At 34.8% G+C, this 20,602-nt stretch overlaps 1 protein-coding gene across 4 annotated transcripts; it reads right to left on the reverse strand.

Annotated features, from left to right (window-relative positions):
* Positions 1-1,057: 1,057 nt before the first annotated feature.
* Positions 1,058-20,556, reverse strand: LOC133191833 (ras-related protein Rab-34-like). 4 transcript variants are annotated; one of them, XM_061327563.1, is made up of 10 exons: positions 20,418-20,556; positions 16,504-16,619; positions 12,864-12,955; positions 10,902-10,967; positions 10,502-10,603; positions 10,247-10,311; positions 4,612-4,739; positions 4,228-4,318; positions 3,008-3,124; positions 1,058-2,832 (listed from the first exon to the last, which is right to left on the reverse strand). In XM_061327563.1, exons 2-10 carry the CDS (start codon positions 16,570-16,572, stop codon positions 2,768-2,770), a joined length of 795 nt encoding a protein of 264 aa, XP_061183547.1. In that variant the 5' UTR covers positions 16,573-16,619; positions 20,418-20,556; the 3' UTR covers positions 1,058-2,767. The 4 variants fall into 4 exon arrangements, with proteins under 4 accessions (XP_061183547.1, XP_061183550.1, XP_061183548.1 ...); XM_061327566.1 differs by lacking the exons at positions 16,504-16,619; positions 20,418-20,556 and adding an exon at positions 16,319-16,365; XM_061327564.1 differs by lacking the exons at positions 16,504-16,619; positions 20,418-20,556 and adding an exon at positions 15,164-15,235.
* Between the last annotated feature and the right edge of the window lie 46 nt (positions 20,557-20,602).

Genomic DNA, 20,602 nt, shown 5'->3' on the forward strand with positions numbered 1-20,602 from the left:
TCTTGAGAAGAAGATTTTTAAATGATGCCATTATTTTTTCACTAATTCCTAATTATCTCCCCTTGAAAGAGGGCGTGGCCCTTCATTTGAACAAACTTGATTCTCCTTTACCCAAGAATACTTCGTGGCAAGTTTGGTTGAAATTGGCCCAGTGGTTCTTGAGAAGAAGTCGAAAATGTGAAAAGTTTACAGACAGACGGACGGACAGACGGACAGACAGACGGACGCCGGACAAAATGTGATCAGAAAAGCTCACTTGAGCTTTCAGCTCAGGTGAGCTAAAAAGTAGGTCAATGTGACCTACTTTTGAGTCAACATGATACGAGGTCCTTAGATGCATCAACTGACAAGATTTGATGATCCTAGTCCTTAAAGTAAGTAAAATATCAACATTTTAATAAAATGTAATTTTTGGTCAACTTTGAAGTGACCTTGAGACCACGCCCTTTGCCCCAGGGTAAATCCCCATGCAAATTTTAATGTAAAACATATCCTCATCCTTTTGTATAAATTTTGGTGATAATCTGCCCAGTGGTTCTTGAGAAGAAGATTTTTTAGCAACCATTACTTTTGTTTCTATTTCCCTAATTATCTCCCCTTGTTTAAGGGTCACAACCCTAGTTTTAGTACAAACGGGAGGCCTTGGGCCAAGGATACCCTGTGACAAATTTGACAATAATTGGCCAAGGGGTTCTTGAGTTATGGCCCATGTTCTAAAAAGTTTGCTCACATCGCACAAATGGCCATAGCATTAGCTCTTTGAGCCTTTGGCTCAGATGGGCTAAAAATTGAATCCCCTTCATCCAAGGATGCTTTGTAACAACTTTTTTGAAATTGGCCCAATGGTTCTTGAGAAGAAGTGAAGAATGTGGAAAGTTTACAGATGCCAGACAGACGCCGGACACTCTTCAATCAGAAAAGTTCACTTAAGCCTTTGTATCAGGTGAGCTAAAAGGTTTGCAAACTTTAAAACCATGTCACTTTTTCATTAAAACATAAATCAATATCATAATCTTCAAGGTTTATTGAATATTTGAATTAGCACAAAATATGACTAGCTAATCCTCATGAAAAAAAATATCCAGGACAAAATATTTATAGTTGCATAGTTAAATATAAAACATTTCACAACTTTTTTTGAACATGTAAAATAAATGCATTTAGAAATATTCATTTCACACTGGAACAAAATCAAGCACTATAACATTTAAATTTTAGCACAAGCATCAACAAACAATATCAAAATACCCTACAAAATTACAATTAGCTCATCGTAAACTCAATATTCCTTCACTTTTTGTTTATTTCTTCTTTTATTTCATTAAATTATCAATTTAAACCTCATTACCTCAAACTCAATTGAACTAAAAAAATTTTATGATATACAAGGGTAATAGGACTCCCTTTGACATGTCCACTGTATTCAACACACTTAAGTTCAAACGTAAATAACCTAAATACAAGGTAATGCATCCCTGATTTTCTTAATCAAACATAAAAGTTTAATAAAACTTCATGTGTAAATCACATAACAAATTGTTTTCAACACAATGTGTGACTACCAAAAGATAGTCAAATCATGTCATGCATAAATGGTTTCAATAATTCCCCCAGTGCAAAAGAAAATACTTATAATAGTAGGAATGACAAAATTGATTTCAAAAAGAAATGAAATTAATTATCAGTTACTGTAAATTCCCATATTTTTGTGGAGTCAAATTTTCGTGGTTTGAGAAAAAATGTAGTTTGATGGGATTTATCGGTGAAGTGTTGTCTTAATATGAAATTTTAACATTTTATGGTGGCCATGAATTCATGGGTCTCTTCAAACCACAAAATCAAACTCTCCACTAAAATTAGGGATTTCACAGTATGATTTTAAGTACATTGTACCTAAAAATTCACCAAAAAACTTGGGGAAAACTACTTCGTTAACAGATGCGTGCTTACCATGGAATCATGGAGGACGGTTTTTTTGCTTTGCTGTGTTTATAAGTAGTAACTACTAGTAATTCTTGAGCTAAGATGTCATTATACAATAAAATTACATAACAATCTTTAATTCATGTATGAGGTACCAATTGAAAATGAATTCCCAAGATATATAATTAATCCAGAGTTAAGTAATTCAATATCAGGATAAAAAAGGACGGTTCTCTGAAATCTGGGAGACCCCTTTACAACACAAATCACAGTGTATGGATCCAGAAATCTTATCATACAACAATGTAAACACAGTCTGTAGATTCAGAAATCTTATAACAATGTAAACACAGTCTGTGGATACAGAAATCTTCTTATCATACAACAATGTAAACACATACAATATGTAAATTTAGTGCCATGCACTGAAAAAAAAAATAATTGGTATTTAAAGACCATATATAAATATATATATGAATTTACAACACTGATTAAGGGCTTTTATGAACTTGAAATCTTTTTGTTTTTACCATGAAACCACTTTTTTATTACCATGTAGTCATTTTTTTTTGTATTTGGCAACAAAGTTTTAAAAATGTTTCTTCATTAAATAGGAATCTAGTATATGGTACCCTTTAGATATTTGAAGTCAAATAAATGCACATAATCATGGTAAAAATAAATAATGCATGAGACACCATACACAGATGAGATTCAATTATTTATATTGTAAGTGAAAATTCATACAAGATCGCTTACATATGACCAAGACAGTGGAGACTCTGGCAAGTAGTGAATCATGGCTTGGAATAGAATCAGAGATTTTGGAGGAGTAGAATAAAAGCTAAGCATTGCAACATTTTACAGATTTCTTTTTCTTTTCTTCATATAGGTCATTCTTCTCCATTCCTGGGAACAAAGAAAAAATGTTACAGGAATATGTATGGTTAAGTGTCTCTGGCAAAAAGCTTTCTACCTCTCTGTTCATATAAACGATCCTGTGCTATATAAGATGTAAGCATTAACTTGTTAATAATCGATCAAAAAATAGTGTTCTGATCTGTGTAAAATACTGATCACTTACTTATCAAGTCATTTCCAATCTGTTTGGTTTGTGTAGGTGAAGACTCTAATTCTCTGAGCACAGCTGCCTCAAAAGTCAGACAAACGACGCGGGAAAAATAGTCATTAACATTCTCACCTGTAAAATATAAAATATTTGATAAGACTGTCCTACAAAAATTCAAAATGGTGTTGATGTGTACCTTGTAAGCTAACCTGAACCAAAGGCTCAAGTGAGCTTTTCTGATCAAAAAGTGTCCTGTGTCTGTCTGTCTGTCTGTCTGTCATGTGTTGTTTGCAAACTTTTCACATCAAGAACCACTAGGCCAATATCAAAGAAATTGTGAAAAAAAACTATATACGGTAAAAGCATATTTTTGCCCCCCAAAACGGCAAATTTTTGAAAATCTCTAGAAATGTACACAATTGTTTATATTGTATGAAGATTCTTAATAATTGACAAAAATTATTATAGTTTGGAAATAGATTATAGTCAATGCATATTCCTGTGATGTCACAAACTATGTGAATTTTCATTTACCAGGAATTTTCGAGATAAAGGACAAAATGGACAAAATTTGTTTAATTTTGAGTATAGAATTTATTGAGCACAAGCTTGCTCTAGAAAAATATTCACATATTTGATTGATATTATAATTTTACACATTATATCAAAAGATAGAGCTGGAGCAGACCTGCACTTGATGACTTTTAATCTAATATTGACATAAAATACACTTTTCTTCTCTCAAAATCATTGAAAACTTGAATTTATGTCATCTTCTTCTCACAATAACTCACCTGATTTACATGTATTCAGCTCACATTAACCCACTTGATTTACAGGTATTCAGCTCACAATAACCCACCTGATTTACAGGTATTCAGCTCACAATAACCCACCTGATTTACAGGTATTCAGCTCACAATAAATCACCTGATTTAGAGGTAACTGCCCAGTATTCAGCTCAAAATAACCCACTTAATTTAGAGGACAATGCCCAGTATTCAGCCCAAAAATAACTCACCAGATTAAGAGATATTTAGCTCACAATAACCCACCTGATTTAGAGGATACAGCCCAGTATTCAGCTCACAATAACCCACCTGATTTAGAGGACACAGCCCAGTATTCAGCTCACAATAACCCACCTGATTTAGAGGACACTGCCCTGTATTCAGCTCACAATAACCCACCTGATTTAGAGGACACTGCCCAGTATTCAGCTCAAAACAACCCACCTGATTTAGAGGACACTGCCCAGTATTCAGCTCCTAGAGTCCTAGCAATATCAGCAGCTCTTCTTTCTACATTCTCATAGGCAGCTGGAGACTAAAGAAGTAATCACTGATTGATCTTAATGCAGCAAGAAATCAAATTATTTACACCACACATGTATCAAACAAGTAATGATTTACATATATACTAGTACCACTTCATATTAGAATTTTATTAAATATTAAGAACTTGTATGATATGTTGTATTTATCTCTTGGCTTGAGAGTATAATGTACATATCAGCCAAGCACTACACTGACTTTCATATTTTCTGTGTCAGCAGTATTTGGTAAAAGAAAGCTTAATTGTGAGTTAAAATCTGAAATAATCACATGAAGGAAACATACCAACTTGTCTTTCTTTGTTCCCACGAGAAACTTAACAGGTTCATCTGCATTCTCACAAGCATCAGCCATCCATCGGGAGGCGTTAGACAGCGACCGCTCATCACTCAGATCAAACACTACCATAACAACTGTAAAACAATAATTAACTGTGAAACTGACAAACAAACAAACAAGAGAATGTAAAACAAACATAACAACTGTAAAACAATAATAAACTGTGAAACTAACAAACAAACAGACAAGAGAATGTAAAACAAACATAACAACTGTAAAACAATAATTAACTGTGAAACTAACAAACAAACAGACAAGAGAATGTAAAACAAACATGACAACTGTAAACCAAATGTGACAACTGTCAAACTGACATTGTAATAGACATACGCATTACATACTACACATTTGAATCTCTCATGACTTACCATTATTTCCCCTATAGAAATAGGTAGCCTGGTTCCCTGTCCCTGTTATGCTTCATATACTCCGCGACACTAGGGCCAGATGGACTACAATGGATTCAGGGCAAATCTGCCCTGAATCTGAGCACATTGTGACGTTGTATTTAGCTGCGCTAACGGTGTAAAAGTTCATTGTGACGTCGTATTTTTCTACACAATCGATGCAATGTATCATTGCGATGTCAATATTTATTTCCGTGGTTAACGGCAATGACTCAAAATCCAGAATTTAACGTGAATTGTTCTGACCATTCAAAGGACGGCATCAATTGTAATCCACCTGGCTCTCCTGCCTTGGCAAGGATGAGCCAGGGAACCAGGCTATAGAAATAGGCAGCTATACATTTGAATCTCTCTTGACTTACCATTACCTGGTAGTTCCTCTATAGTAGGAGGCAGCTATACATTGGAATCTCTCATGACTTACCAATTAGTTCCTCTGTAGTAGGATGCAGCTATACATTTGAATCTCTCTTGACTTACCATTAGTTCCTCTGTAGTAGAAGGCAGCTATACATTTGAATCTCTCTTGACTTACCATTAGTTCCTCTGTAGTAGGAGGCAGCTATACATTTGGATCTCTCTTGACTTACCATTAGTTCCTCTGTAGTAGGAGGCAGCTATACATTTGGATCTCTCATGACTTACCATTAGTTCCTCTGTAGTAGGATGCAGCTATACATTTGAATCTCTCTTGACTTACCATTAGTTCCTCTGTAGTAGGAGGCAGCTATACATTGGAATCTCTCATGACTTACCATTAGTTCCTCTGTAGTAGGATGCAGCTATACATTTGAATCTCTCTTGACTTACCATTAGTTCCTCTGTAGTAGGAGGCAGCTATACATTGGAATCTCTCATGACTTACCATTAGTTCCTCTGTAGTAGGAGCCAGCTATACATTTGAATCTCTCATGACTTACCAATTAGTTCCTCTGTAGTAGGATGCAGCTATACATTTGAATCTCTCTTGACTTACCAATTAGTTCCTCTGTAGTAGGAGCCAGCTATACATTTGAATCTCTCATGACTTACCAATTAGTTCCTCTGTAGTAGGAGGCAGCTATACATTTGAATCTCTCTTGACTTACCATTAGTTCCTCTGTAGTAGGAGGCAGCTATACATTGGAATCTCTCATGACTTACCATTACATGTAATTCATCTGTAGTAGGAGGCAGCTATACATTTGAGTCTCTCGTGACTTACAGTCCCTGAAACGTTCTACTTTCCCATTTTTCCGTTCGCTCACCATTCGTTCAGCGTGCGTTCACCGTTCGTTCACCGTGCGTTCACCGTTCGCTCTCCGTTCACAGTTTTGCGTTCTGCGTTCACCATGCGCTCGCGTTCACCGTTCACATAGCGTTCAGCGTTCGCTCTCCGTTCGTTCACTTAGCGTTCACCTTGCGTTCAGCGTTCACTTATCGTTCAGTCTTCAGGGTCATTCGGAACTCCGAAGTGAAAGGACTTATCTTTTTGTAAGTAAGGATTTACGGGTTTTTTAATTTATTAATTAACATATCGTGTTTAAAGAATCGTCATCTCATTGGAAAATATATCCACAATATTCTAACATTATCTCTTTTATTATTCTAACTTGGCTGTAAGGTTATTTATTAATCTACTCTGGGAAATAAATGTTTTTATAAGTATGTACCTACATGTATGTAGAACGATGCTGAAAAATTTAATTGAAATACGGGCGATATATAGATACTTAAAAGTACTGCAACATTTTGTTGTTATGTTATAGACGACAAATCGTTAATAGAGAGATAATCGTAGTTAATTAAGTAACAAACTGCAGCAAAATTACAAAAAAATATTTATTTCTAACACTGCAGCAAAATTACGAAAATATTTATTTTTATTTAAACACATATTTTTTTTTCAATTACTACAGAAAAAAAAATGATAGAACTAGTTCTGAGAATTATACATAGTACAGCGGATATCTTGTTAATTAAATATCTTTGGAGCGAATTAAATTAATAGTGTGGTAATAAAAATCTTTATTTTAAATGTAATACACTACAGATTTTCTCTACTATTATAATATAAAGTCTCTAGTTATAGAGAAAATAAATTCTTCCTTCACTGTAACTTTATATGTTTGCCATTCGATATGATTAAGAGCCCCCGCCCCCCACCCCTTTTTCTCCTAAATCGGTTACTTAGTCAGTATTTCCAGTATATTTTATAAACATTTAAAAAGGAGTTAATGTGTTTTGTACCACAAAAATTTCAGTTTCAAAAAAAAATGCATCTAAAAAATTCATTAAACAATAGTAGTCCAAAATATACACGTGTCGGCGGTGGTATTTTTAATTGGCAGCGAGTATGTTTCAAATTGAAGCGATAATGCTCAATGTATTTTAATTATTTATTTATTTTGAAATGTTGGAAATAAATCTAGAAATGATTTTTTAAAAAATAATAACTTGTTGCAGATACTAGCACTTCGTCTTCGTTTGACGAGACTTTCACACCTGCACAGTATCGAATGATTTTGATTGACAGGACAAGCACGTGGACTTCGTGTGAACTTGAAGCAGGAAAAAAAGAACGAGTATGACTGTCAAACAAATGGATTTGTTGATAAAAAAAAAGTTTCTTTCATTGCCTGATATATTTAGGAAAAAATGAAGAATTTTTGTTTGATATCGGTACAAACATTTGGTGAAGCCTGAAAGGGGGGGGGGGGTAAAACGGAATCTCTCTCTCTCACTCTCTCTCTTTTGTCTGCTTGATAAAAACTATGACAGCAAATTGCTTAAATATCAAGTTCTGAAATTTTAATCTATAACAAATAACATGAATATGTATGCCTCTTTGTATAATCTTGTCCGAGTATAATCACGGGGAAATGTCTACAGGTACATGTACATGTAGAAGTTTTGCTTAATAAATCATCATAAAAAATAGAAATCACTCATAAAAATATTATTGCATTAAAAATCTAAAATGCGAGTGTATTTTTGCAGTACGTCCACAGACCTTTGTTATTTTTTTTTTCATTACTTTACACGGAATCGCCTTCCGGAAATATATATGAATGGATATAACAACCGTTATAATTCATTCTATAAGTCAGAAGTTTTCTCTTTTTTGTACTGTTTTTTTTTATATCAAATAAGAATAAACATATTTATTTTCAAGCTAAAATAATTTTATCTTTTATACTGCAGCGTTCGGTAACAATTACAATGTTTTACAGCGATAAAAATCGTGTGATTAAAAAGTTGAATTTAAACATCATACAAGTAAAAAAAAACTTAGTTTTACTTAATGTGCATGTTTCGTCTATAATTTCTTAGGACAATTTTGTAGCATTTATATATTTTATTTATTTATTCATCAATTTGTTTATTTATTTATTTTTTTGTCACCTGGCATTAGAATACAATAGAATAGTTTCAATGCAAGGAAAAAATCAGAGGCATTCCGAATAAATCGTTCATCTAGCCTGGTCCCCTGGCTCATCCTTGCCTAGTGACGCAGAGTACAGGAAGCAAAACAGGGACAGGGAACCAGGCTATCGTTCATCTTGCGTTCAATTCACCGTTCGTTCACCGTTCACTTTGCGTTCGCGTTTGCGCTCCGTTCGCGTTCTGCGTTCGCTCACCGTTCAGCGTTCACACATCGTTCACCAAGTTGCGTTCAGCGTTCACACATCGTTCACTCACCGTTCGCTCTGCGTTCGTTCACCTTTCGTTAAGCGTTCGCTCATCATTCAAGTGGGAAAGTAGAACGTTTCGGGGACTGTACCATTAGTTCCTCTGTAGTAGGATGCAGCTACACATTTGGATCTCTCTTGACTTACCATTAGTTCCTCTATAATAGGCAGCTATATGTATACGAGGGCTGTTCGGAAATTATTGAGACAATGTGTATATTCTTCTTTCTAATGAACGTTTTTCGGTGAAAATTTGCATATACGTTTGACAAACACTAAGAATTAATAAAAGCAAGAAACATTTTAAAAATATTTTATTTCTTCTTTTCATTGGTATATAAATGTGTCAATGGTAGGGGTACCCGGCGCAGTCACGAAATCAGATATTGAAAATATGTAACACCAACGTTAAAACTTCCAGTGGACCCATAGTAAGAGAGAAAATAATTCAAATTATGTATATAATTTTTCATTTTTATTTTGACTTCATTTCGTGCAAGTTTGCTTGAATTTCGATCAGAAATACGGTGATCATACAAAAAATTTAGGCGCGATATAGCAATCTCATAACGACGACAAAACGGATTTTGACGTCAAGGCGGAGCAGCGAGCATACCTAAAATTTTGTGTAGCGGTATTGAAACTCTTGTCCACACTAAACGACCTGCTAAAACAATAACAACGCAATAAAACATGTCTATGGTTTTATTTTTTTCATTGGTTTATTTTTTCTTACAAATAATTCAACCAGAGTAAAAACAAAGGCTCCGGCCGACCATCAATTATTTCGGACTAAATAACATTGACCCGCGCTGCATAACTCGGTACTGCATGATACTAAGTCAACCTGTATATGACACTTCGTGTATATTTTACACTCGGGTAGCAACAGCACACGTTTTATTTTATTTTTTTAAGGAATCGTTGAAGAATTATAAGAGACAGTTTGAATTTTTGAATGTTATATGCAATGACAGAGAAAGTAGATTGAACGCTTCCCGATCATTTCACAATGAGAAAATATCGGCTGACCTGACGTTAAAATAACGTAGCGATGCTGCTCCAGGTCAATAGACATATACTTATTTATAATTTCACCGGAACTTATTTAATTATCCTATAAATAAGAAATTTTGCACAATTCTTTTATTTGTTCTTTATAAAATGTTGACGAATTTTCATGAATTTATCTCTGTCACTTGTGGAGTAAAAGAAATTGTCTCAATAATTTTCGAACAGCCCTCGTACATTTGGATCTCTCATGACTTACCATTAGTTCCTCTATAATAGGAGGCATCTATACATTGGAATCTCTCTAGACTTACCATTAGTTCCTCTATAGTAGGAGGCAGCTACATGTATACATTTGAATCTCTCATGACTTACCTTTAAGTTCTCTGTAGACTGTAGTAGAAGACAGGTATACATTTGAGTTTCTCGTGACTTACCATTAGTTTCTCTGTAGTAGAAGACAGCTATACATTGGAATCTCTCTTGACTTACCATTAGTTCCTCTGTAGTAGGAGGCAGCTATACATCTGAATCTCTCTTGCCCAGCTGTGTCCCATCTGTCAACAAAAAATTCTTAAATGATCAATTGAGAAAGATTCATTAGGATTTTATTTAGGAAGGAGAGATTTTAAACTTACTTAAGCATACACATTTCACTATATATGTATGCCACCTCAGCCTTAAACAAAAGGAAAGTTGATATAATGACAGGACATGATAAAAAAAAATTGTTAATTCTGAACTTACATTTGGAGGGTAAAGGGAACAGACAAGATGGAGAATTTTTCCACTTCAAAGTCAACTCCTATTGTAGCCTTGTAGTCACGGTCAAAAACATCATGACAAAATCTAAAAACACATACATACATATGTACATATCATTAATCACTCTAGTTGTAGTCAGGGTAATATCCAGTGTATGAAATTCCAGGCAGCCAAGAAGCCAAATGGATAATATGTAAGTTTTCAACAATGTAAAAGAAATTATAAACCATTTATTAAAATGTACTAACCAGATAAGTAAATGCCTTAACAGAGACAAAAAGGTAAGTGGTATATGTCATTATTATTTTGATACAATTTGAGTAAAATGATGATGAACCTTTATGAAACTTAAAAAAATGTAAGTTCATAATTAGATGTTTACCTGTTGACTAAGCTTGTTTTTCCAACAGAAACATCCCCAACCAACACAGCTTTACAAATCTTCAACCTGAAAAAAAAAAATACCAAGTGACCAAAAACTGCTTAAACTTTGAAATGTAAAATTATTGCAAGAAAGAACAAAATCTTTTATTTGAATGACATGATGACACCCATTCTCTGTCAGACTTTTTAACCTTTCAATGAGTTTTTCTGTTTTCATCATGTGACAGATTTATCTGATAAATGACATTTTAACCAATTTTCAGCTCATGAGACGTACCCCACTCTCCCTGTTTTGTTTTCATCACTTACCCCACTCTCCCTATTCTGTTTTCACCACTTACCCCACTCTCCCTGTTCTGTTTTCATCACTTACCCCACTCTCCCTGTTCTGTTTTCATCACTTACCCCACTCTCTCTGTTCTGTTTTCATCACTTACCCCACTCTCCCTATTCTGTTTTCACCACTTACCCCACTCTCCCTGTTCTGTTTTCATCACTTACCCCACTCTCCCTGTTCTGTTTTCATCACTTACCACACTCTCTCTGTTCTGTTTTCACCACTTACCCCACTCTCTCTGTTCTGTTTTCATCACTTACCCCACTCTCTCTGTTCTGTTTTCACCACTTACCCCACTCTTCCTGTTCTGTTTTCACCACTTACCCCACTCTCCCTGTTCTGTTTTCATCACTTACCACACTCTCTCTGTTTTGTTTTCATCACTTACCCCACTCTCCCTGTCTTGTTTTCACCACTTACCCCACTCTTCCAGTTTTGTTTTCATCACTTACCCCACTCTTCCTGTTCTGTTTTCACCACTTACCCCATTCTCCCTGTTCTGTTTTCACCACTTACCCCACTGTCTCTGTTCTGTTTTCATCACTTACCACACTCTCTCTGTTTTGTTTTCACCACTTACCCCACTCTCTCTGTTCTGTTTTCACCACTTACCCCACTCTCTCTGTTCTGTTTTCATCACTTACCCCACTCTTCCTGTTCTGTTTTCACTACTTACCCCACTCTCTCTGTTTTGTTTTCACCACTTACCCCACTCTCCCTGTTCTGTTTTCACCACTTACCCCACTCTTCCTGTTCTGTTTTCACCACTTACCCCACTCTTTCTGTTCTGTTTTCACCACTTACCCCACTCTCCCTGTTTTGTTTTCATCACTTACCCCACTCTCCCTGTTCTGTTTTCACCACTTACCCAACTCTCTGTTTTGTTTTCACCACTTACCCCACTCTCCCTGTTTTGTTTTCATCACTTACCCCACTCTCTCTGTTTTGTTTTCACCACTTACCCCACTCTCCCTGTTTTGTTTTCATAACTTACCCCACTCTCTGTTTTGTTTTCACCACTTACCCCACTCTCCCTGTTCTGTTTTCATCACTTACCCCACTCTCTCTGTTCTGTTTTCACCACTTACCCCACTCTCTCTGTTTTGTTTTCATCACTTACCCCACTCTCTCTGTTTTGTTTTCACCACTTACCCCACTCTCCCTGTTCTGTTTTCACCACTTACCCCACTCTCTCTGTTTTGTTTTCACCACTTACCCCACTCTCTCTGTTCTGTTTTCACCACTTACCCCACTCTCCCTGTTTTGTTTTCACCACTTACCCCACTCTGTTTTGTATTCACCACCCACCCCACTCTCCCTGTTCTGTTTTCACCACTTACCCCACTCTCTCTGTTTTGTTTTCATCACTTACCCCACTCTCTCTGTTTTGTTTTCACCATTTACCCCACTCTCCCTGTTCTGTTTTCACCACTTACCCCACTCTCTCTGTTTTGTGTTCACCACTTACCCCACTCTCTCTGTTCTGTGTTCACCACTTACCCACTCTCCCTGTTTTGTTTTCACCACTTACCCCACTCTGTTTTGTGTTCACCACTTACCCCACTCTCCCTGTTCTGTTTTCACCACTTACCCCACTCTCTTTGTTTTGTTTTCACCACTTACCCCACTCTCCCTGTTTTGTTTTCACCACATGCCTGTCTCACTTTGGGATGAAAGTTCATTTTCTGGTATGGAGTGGCATCTGGATGGAATGCCTGATTAAGAATATCAATTCTAAAGATTCATGTTATCTAGTGAAAAATATGAATATGGTAAAAAGAAAAAAAATTCAAGCACTTAAAGATGACTATGATGCTTTTACATCAGTAACAGTTTGGCCACGAAATATATGAGGCCTGTTCAGAAATTATTAAGGCTTTTTTTTTTTACTCCTCAAGAGAAAGCGATAAATTCATGAAAATTTGTCAACAGATCTCTAGTTAATAGGATGATCAGATAAGTCCAGGTGAAATTATAAACTTGCATACGTCCATTGGCCTGGAGCAGCATCGCTTTGCCACTTTAATGTCACGTCAATCATAGATTTTTTTTCTTTTGTTGAAACAATCAGGAAGCATTAACTCTTCTTTTTCTGTCATCATTTATAGAACAACAAACTCTCCCATTTTTTTAACAAGAGGCCCATGGGCCACATCGCTCACCTGAGCACACTGGTTAAGAAAAAAGCAAAAATCAGTTCATTATTGAAAAGTTTACATGGGGGGACTTGAATTTTAAACTACCTGATGATGTTTCCATATCAATATAACAAATGGCTTTGCTGTTCTTGAGCAGAAGCTTTTTTCCTATATATTCATTTGTAAAAATTTGATCCCCCATTGCCCCCCCCCCCCCCCCCCCCCCCGGTCCTCATTTGACCAAATTTGATTCTACACTACCTGAGGATGCCTCTCCATATCAATTTGAATAATCATGATTTTTCTGTTCTTGAGAAAAAGATTTTTTCCAATATATTCCTATGTAAAACTTTGATCCCCCATTGTGGCCCCACCCTACCCCTGGGGGTAATGATTTGAACAAATTTGAATCTACACTACTTGAGGATGCTTCCATATAAATATGACTAATCAAAGTTTTGCTGTTCTTCAGAAGAAGATTTTTAAAGTTTTTTCCCCATATACTCCTTTGAATAACTTTGATCACCAATTGTTACCCCACCCCCGGGGGTTATAACTTGAAAAAATTGAATCTATACTACCTGAGGATGCTTCCATTAAAATGTGATCGATCATGACTTTGCTGTTCTTGACAAAAACATTTTTAAAGAATTTTCCTATGTATTTCTATGCTAAACTTTGATCACCCGTTCTGGCCCCATCCAACCCCCAGGGGTCATTATTGGAACAAACTTGAATTTACACTACCTGAGGGTGCCTCCATATAAATATGATCAATCATGGCTTTGCTGTTCTTAAGAAGAAGATTTTTAAAGATATTTTCCTATAGATTTCTATGTAAAACTTTGATCCCCCATTGTGGCCCCACCCTACCCCCGGTGGACATGATTTACAGACAGACAGACGGACAAAAAGTGATCAGAAAAGCACACTTGAGTCTTCAGCTCAGGTGAGCTAAAAATGATTCTTTAAACAAACACAATTGTCTTTTTGCTACCCCAATGTAAAATTACATGAAGCATCATGTTCAGTTTGACTAGCATCATGCTCTATCGACTTTTGTACCGCAGATCAATGTTATTTAGTCTACAATAATTGAAGGTCATTGAAGGTCATCTGGCACCTTTATTTTCACTCTGGTTGATTAATTTGTACGAAAAAAAAATTATACTAATGAAAAAAAAACAACCTCTAGATGTGTTTTTACATTGCTGTTATAATCATGAAGATTTCTGTACCATGATGAAAATTATTTATAATTTCTGTATTTCTTGTCTAAATTCTATCAAACTTGCATAAATGAAGTCAAAATAAAATAGAAATATTACATATAAATTTAAATAATTTTCAAACTTACGACTCGTGCACCAGAATTTTGTACATAGTAGTTACTGATTTTCATTACCTACCATGGATACATTGATATACCATGGAAAAGAGAAAATATTTCTGAAATATTTCTTTCCTTAATCGTGTTGATTTATTTTTTGAGTTTATTAAAAATATCTGCCAATTTTCACCAAAAAGACGTTCATTAGAAAGGAGAATAATCACAATGTCTCAATAATAGCCCTCACACAACCGTCAACAAACAAATAAACATATTATAACATGCCTTATTTATATATATTTCAATTACTAAGGTAGATCTTTAAAATATTTCTCATAAGAAATATTAATGGTAAATTTAGAGATATTACACAGATGTGGATAAAAAATACCTGTGGAAATTTGGTGATCATTCAGTCTTTAGTGACATTGTTTGTAAGGATTGGATAAAAAAACCTGTGGAAATTTGGTGATCATTCGGTCTTTAGCGACATTGTTTGTAAGGATTGGATAAAAAATACCTGTGGAAATTTGGTGATCATTCGGTCCTTAGCAACAATGTTTGTAAGGATTGGATAATAAATACCTGTGGAAATTTGGTGATCATTCGGTCTTTAGCGACATTGTTTGTATGGATTGGATAATAAATACCTGTGGAAATTTGGTGATCATTCGGTCTTTAGCGACATTGTTTGCAAGGATTGGATAATAAATACCTGTGGAAATTTGGTGATCATTCGGTCTTTAGCGACATTGTTTGTAAGGATTGGGTAATAAATACCTGTGGAAATTTGGTGATCATTCAGTCTTTAGTGACATTGTTTGCAAGGATTGGATAATAAATACCTGTGGAAATTTGGTGATCATTCGGTCTTTAGTGACATTGTTTGTAAGGACTGGATATACCTGTGGAAATTTGGTGATCATTCGGTCTTTAGCGACATTGTTTGTAAGGATTGGATAATAAATACCTGTGGAAATTTGGTGATCATTCGGTCTTTAGCGACATTGTTTGTAAGGATTGGATAAAAAATACCTGTGGAAATTTGGTGATCATTCGGTCTTTAGCGACATTGTTTGTAAGGATTGGATAATAAATACCTGTGGAAATTTGGTGATCATTCGGTCTTTAGCGACATTGTTTGTAAGGATTGGATAAAAAATACCTGTGGAAATTTGGTGATCATTCGGTCTTTAGCGACATTGTTTGTAAGGATTGGATAATAAATACCTGTGGAAATTTGGTGATCATTCGGTCTTTAGCGACATTGTTTGTAAGGATTGGATAATAAATACCTGTGGAAATTTGGTGATCATTCGGTCTTTAGCGACATTGTTTGTAAGGATTGGATAATAAATACCTGTGGAAATTTGGTGATCATTCGGTCTTTAGCGACATTGTTTGTAAGGATTGGATAATAAATACCTGTGGAAATTTGGTGATCATTCGGTCTTTAGTGACATTGTTTGTAAGGACTGGATATACCTGTGGAAATTTGGTGATCATTCGGTCTTTAGCGACATTGTTTGTAAGGACTGGATATACCTGTGGAAATTTGGTGATCATTCGGTCTTTAGCGACATTGTTTGTAAGGATTGGATAATAAATACCTGTGGAAATTTGGTGATCATTCGATCTTTAGCGACATTGTTTGTAAGGATTGGATAATAAATACCTGTGGAAATTTGGTGATCATTCGGTCTTTAGTGACATTGTTTGTAAGGACTGGATATACCTGTGGAAATTTGGTGATCATTCGGTCTTTAGTGACATTGTTTGTAAGGACTGGATATACCTGTGGAAATTTGGTGATCATTCGATCTTTAGCGACATTGTTTGTAAGGATTGTTCTTCCCGCTGACATCCTTAGTTCTGTAGTTGTTTTCCTTGGAATCTTCTATAATCTGTATCCTGTCAATCATATAAAAGTTAGACTTATCAGAAGGATTGAATACTTTCTTTGAGTAGTTTAATTGGTGTACATTTCAATTTGAACATGTTTAAATAAAATTTGACAGAAAACATAACCTTTCTTTTAATTCTAATCAGATTTAATCTTTTGTTGTTTAGAGCAATAAAAAAAATCAAAAAATAAAATTTAAAAAAAAATATTAGAAAACAATGAATGCATTCAATATAGTATAATTGTATGATATTGTAATATATGATATAATTGTATGATATAATTGTAGAAATATATCTCATTAACAACGAACACATAAAAAATAGGATCAGCACAAAAAATAATGATTTAATTTTTATAGTGAGGGGAGTGAACTCTTATAACAACACCTTGGCGAAGAGAAGATTCAGACTACATATATATACTGCAAATTGATCCAAAAGAATTTTATCTGCAGTACACCTTGGTACCCACAATCAGGGCTCCTTAATAATACCAATATTCTGGTGTATTATTCTGGTGTATTGTTGACAAAAAATATATTACGATATGTTTTTTCAGTACTGATATACATGTACAAGAATAATGCTTGGACTTTGTTGGGATTTCTATAATGAAATATTAAGTCCAAGATGTCAGAAACATTTGCGATTGTGCCAAACAGTAAGGTGACAGCTGTTGTATGGGTGCATTTTAGTGCATATAACAGTAATTAAATCAACAAGAACTTTTTCTTTTGGTTATTTATCATAGTTATGTACATTCTGCATATAAATGTAAGCTTGAATAAAATAAGAAAAGATCATTTTTATTTAATAATTATTGCAAAACATGCATGGATTTAGAGGGGGAGGGGGGATTCGGTACAGCCTCCACCCCCCCCGAAATTGCAGAGTTATTAAGTAAATGAGACCTTGGACCTCTCCCAGAAAATGCAGATCCCTGTTAAGTTGGTAGGAAAAGTCATACATATGAAGCTCATGACCACTGCAGCATTTGGTTGGCATAAGAGAATTTTATCAAACTACTGTTAAAGTGGAAACTGACAATGTGGAAACATTGACAAAATGGATGAATTTCTAATAATCGTCAAAGTTTCCACTTGTCAACTTTTATATTCCTGTTAAAGGTGCTTGGACTCAGATTTGAAGTTAATATTTTCTCAAATTTTCTGTATAATTTCATGACTTATATGTGGCTATAGCATTTCATACTAAAATATAATAAAAATTTTATTTCATCTCGAAGTTATTAAAACTTCGAATTTCTGGACGCTTTGGATTGACACATCCTTGAGCTTTCACATATTTTAATTTTATTCTTAATACTTAAGAAAAGTGGCAATTTTGTTGTGTATTAATGAAAAATATTAAAACTATAACCCAGAAATTTCAGACTAGAAATGTTCGAAAGCTAAACCCACTCACAGTATTGTAAGTCCGTGATCAGTGGTGTGTGCAGAGTTTAACAATTGAACACACCTGGTGAATTGTAAACATTAACAGTAACAGAGCTTGTGCCCTGTTTACAAAAACAGTTTACGTTTCAAAGTTAAAATTTGTGTAAGTGCAAAGAAAGATGTTTTAATCAAACGCGTCCCGGAATTGGTAGTTCCAATAATTTCCAGATAAAATAAGTTTTTAATTATATTTTTGTGTGAAATGCTATTGCAATATACAGGTAACTCTCGATACCTCGAAGTCCTCGAGGAAAAACTTCGAGAGATCAAGAGTTTGAGTTTTCAAGAGTCCGGAATTTTCCGGGTTTGTTGACAGGTTTTAAAATAAGTCTTACCGGATGTAATGATTTTAATGCAGTGCTTACCTTTTACACATGGTTTTTATAAAACAATGATTTTTTTTTGTAATTTAGATGAATATTTCATTAATCTGAGTAAAGCAAAAAATGTTTATTGTCATATCATGTATATTTATTTATTCTTTGTAATACGGACATCATACTACGCATTCGAAATATGAAAATGACATTTTACAGCTTCATACATGTACATAGCACTGACTATTCAAAACATGATCATTGAACGCAGTTCTGTAAGTATTTGTCCAATAATAGTTGTCAAATTGACATTGAGACTGTTTCTGCTTTTTCATATTTCGTTTAGCTTTGACACTGACTCGAAATAAAAATTTGAATTGGTGTTTCGTCTTTTAATCAATTACTACTTTTCACTGACACTGCGTCTCTAAATTATTGTAAGACAGTCGATGATAATTATTTTAATAGCATATAGGCAAAATATGATTAATTATAAATCAATTATCACCTTGCAGTATAAGTGTCACCTGAATAAACATCCCGTTCCTCAAGACCCGCGTCTTCTGCCTGAGGCCTTTTAAATGTCCAGGTAAACGTGCTAATTATATAACCTTGTATACACATAGCCACTTCGAGGTATCGACGAGGGTAAATTCTAATAGAATATGCATAGCAGGATTGCATTTTGACTTCAAGGGATCAAGGGTTTCGAGAGATCAAAAGTTCGAGAAATCAAGAGTAAATGCTTAGTTATATAGGGGAAAAATTTGGGACTGGAGACTCACTTCAAGCGATCAAGAACTTTGAGAGATTAAAGTTTGAGCCATCAAGAGTTACCTGTATAAGTCGTGATATTATACAGAAAATTTGAGAAAACATCAAGTTCAAATCACTGTCTAAGCACCTTTAAAGAGCACTGTTAGATACTAGTAGATTGTCAAAGCTTTCACTTGCCATTTTTATAATATACCACATCATCAAACTTTCAACCCTTTCAATATAACCATTTTTACAATGATTACAATGCTACACTTTTACAACCCATATTTTACAACTGACCTCACGAAGATTCCTGCAGTGCCTGGCTGCCAGCTGCTGTGACAATTTATCACACTGGAATTGTTACCTAAGTTTCTCATATATGGCAAGAATTAAGTGCTGACTTTAACCAGTGTTCAATTGTAACCAGTAACACGGAAGAGATTTGAAAATTAATCAGGAATGATGGGGTTGAAATATAAGATTTTACCTCCAGGCGGGAGAATCACATGTACATGTATGCCTTTCTTTAATAGAAATAGCAAATAGATAGTAGATTAAACGCTCCTTCTTCGATATTTGCCCCTTTTACACTTCAATATGGAAATGCAACTTAAGCAGGTCCAGCACAATACCCCGATAAAGGTATATAGCTTGATAAAGCTATATACCTTTATCAAGGTATTACAAATACCTTGATCAACGTATTTTATGTAATGAAAATAAAAAAAAATCCTAAAAAAATTAAATTTAAAAGTCGAATTATGAGTTGTGGTCAGTGTGTTCACTCGTGCATGAAAAGTACTCAGGTATCAAAAAGACAGCATATAAGAACGTCCCCTAACACGACATGCTTTTATACTGATTTCTTGGTGTTTGAGTACTTTACATGCACGAGTGAATTTACTGAGAACAACTCAGAACTCGACTTTCAGTATTTATTTTATTTAAGGATTTTTTTGTATTTTCATTTCATAAAATACCTTGATCAAGGTATTTGTAATACCTTGATAAAGCTATATAGCTTTATCAAGCTATATACCTTTATCAGGGTATTGTGCTGGACCTGTTAAGTCTGACATGATGTGACATCACAGTCTGTCTCGTGTGGTTTAGAGGCATATATAAATTTCAGCTAAAAAGGTACATTGTAGATCTATCCAGTAATTTATACACATATGCACTCGCTCCAACTGTCACACCATCAACATAGTTTTCTTTAATTAAACATTTAGGATAAACTCTATCTTAGAAAATTTCACAAACCTTACCTATAAATCTATCTATCATGTTCCGACGGATACCGGTATGACTAATCCATGCAGTGCAGTTGGCAAGCTCTTGACTCTGTATTTCTCTCATTGTATCCCAACAATCATTTTCCAAGACTCACGTTTTCGCTCAGCTATTTAACCGGAAGTGCAGCTAGGAACGCCTTCTTTCATTAATTCAAACG

Source organism: Saccostrea echinata, unplaced genomic scaffold, assembly GCF_033153115.1.
Source record: "Saccostrea echinata isolate AGI-Se365-2 ecotype Australia unplaced genomic scaffold, CSIRO_AGI_Sech_v1 ptg000024l, whole genome shotgun sequence".
NCBI classification, from domain to species: domain Eukaryota; kingdom Metazoa; phylum Mollusca; class Bivalvia; order Ostreida; family Ostreidae; genus Saccostrea; species Saccostrea echinata.

What these genes read in the sequence shown, in the direction of transcription:
- LOC133191833 (XM_061327563.1), bottom strand. Translation starts at nt 16,572, where the DNA reads ATGTCAGCGGGAAGAACAATCCTTACAAACAATGTCGCTAAAGATCGA. An exon ending in AAAACAAGCTTAGTCAACAG is followed by an intron (nt 10,604 to 10,901) that starts GTAAACATCTAA and finishes ATGTGTTTTTAG; the next exon opens with ATTTTGTCATGATGTTTTTG. An exon ending in CTACTACAGAGGAACTAATG is followed by an intron (nt 4,740 to 10,246) that starts GTAAGTCAAGAG and finishes ATTGTTTTACAG; the next exon opens with TTGTTATGGTAGTGTTTGAT.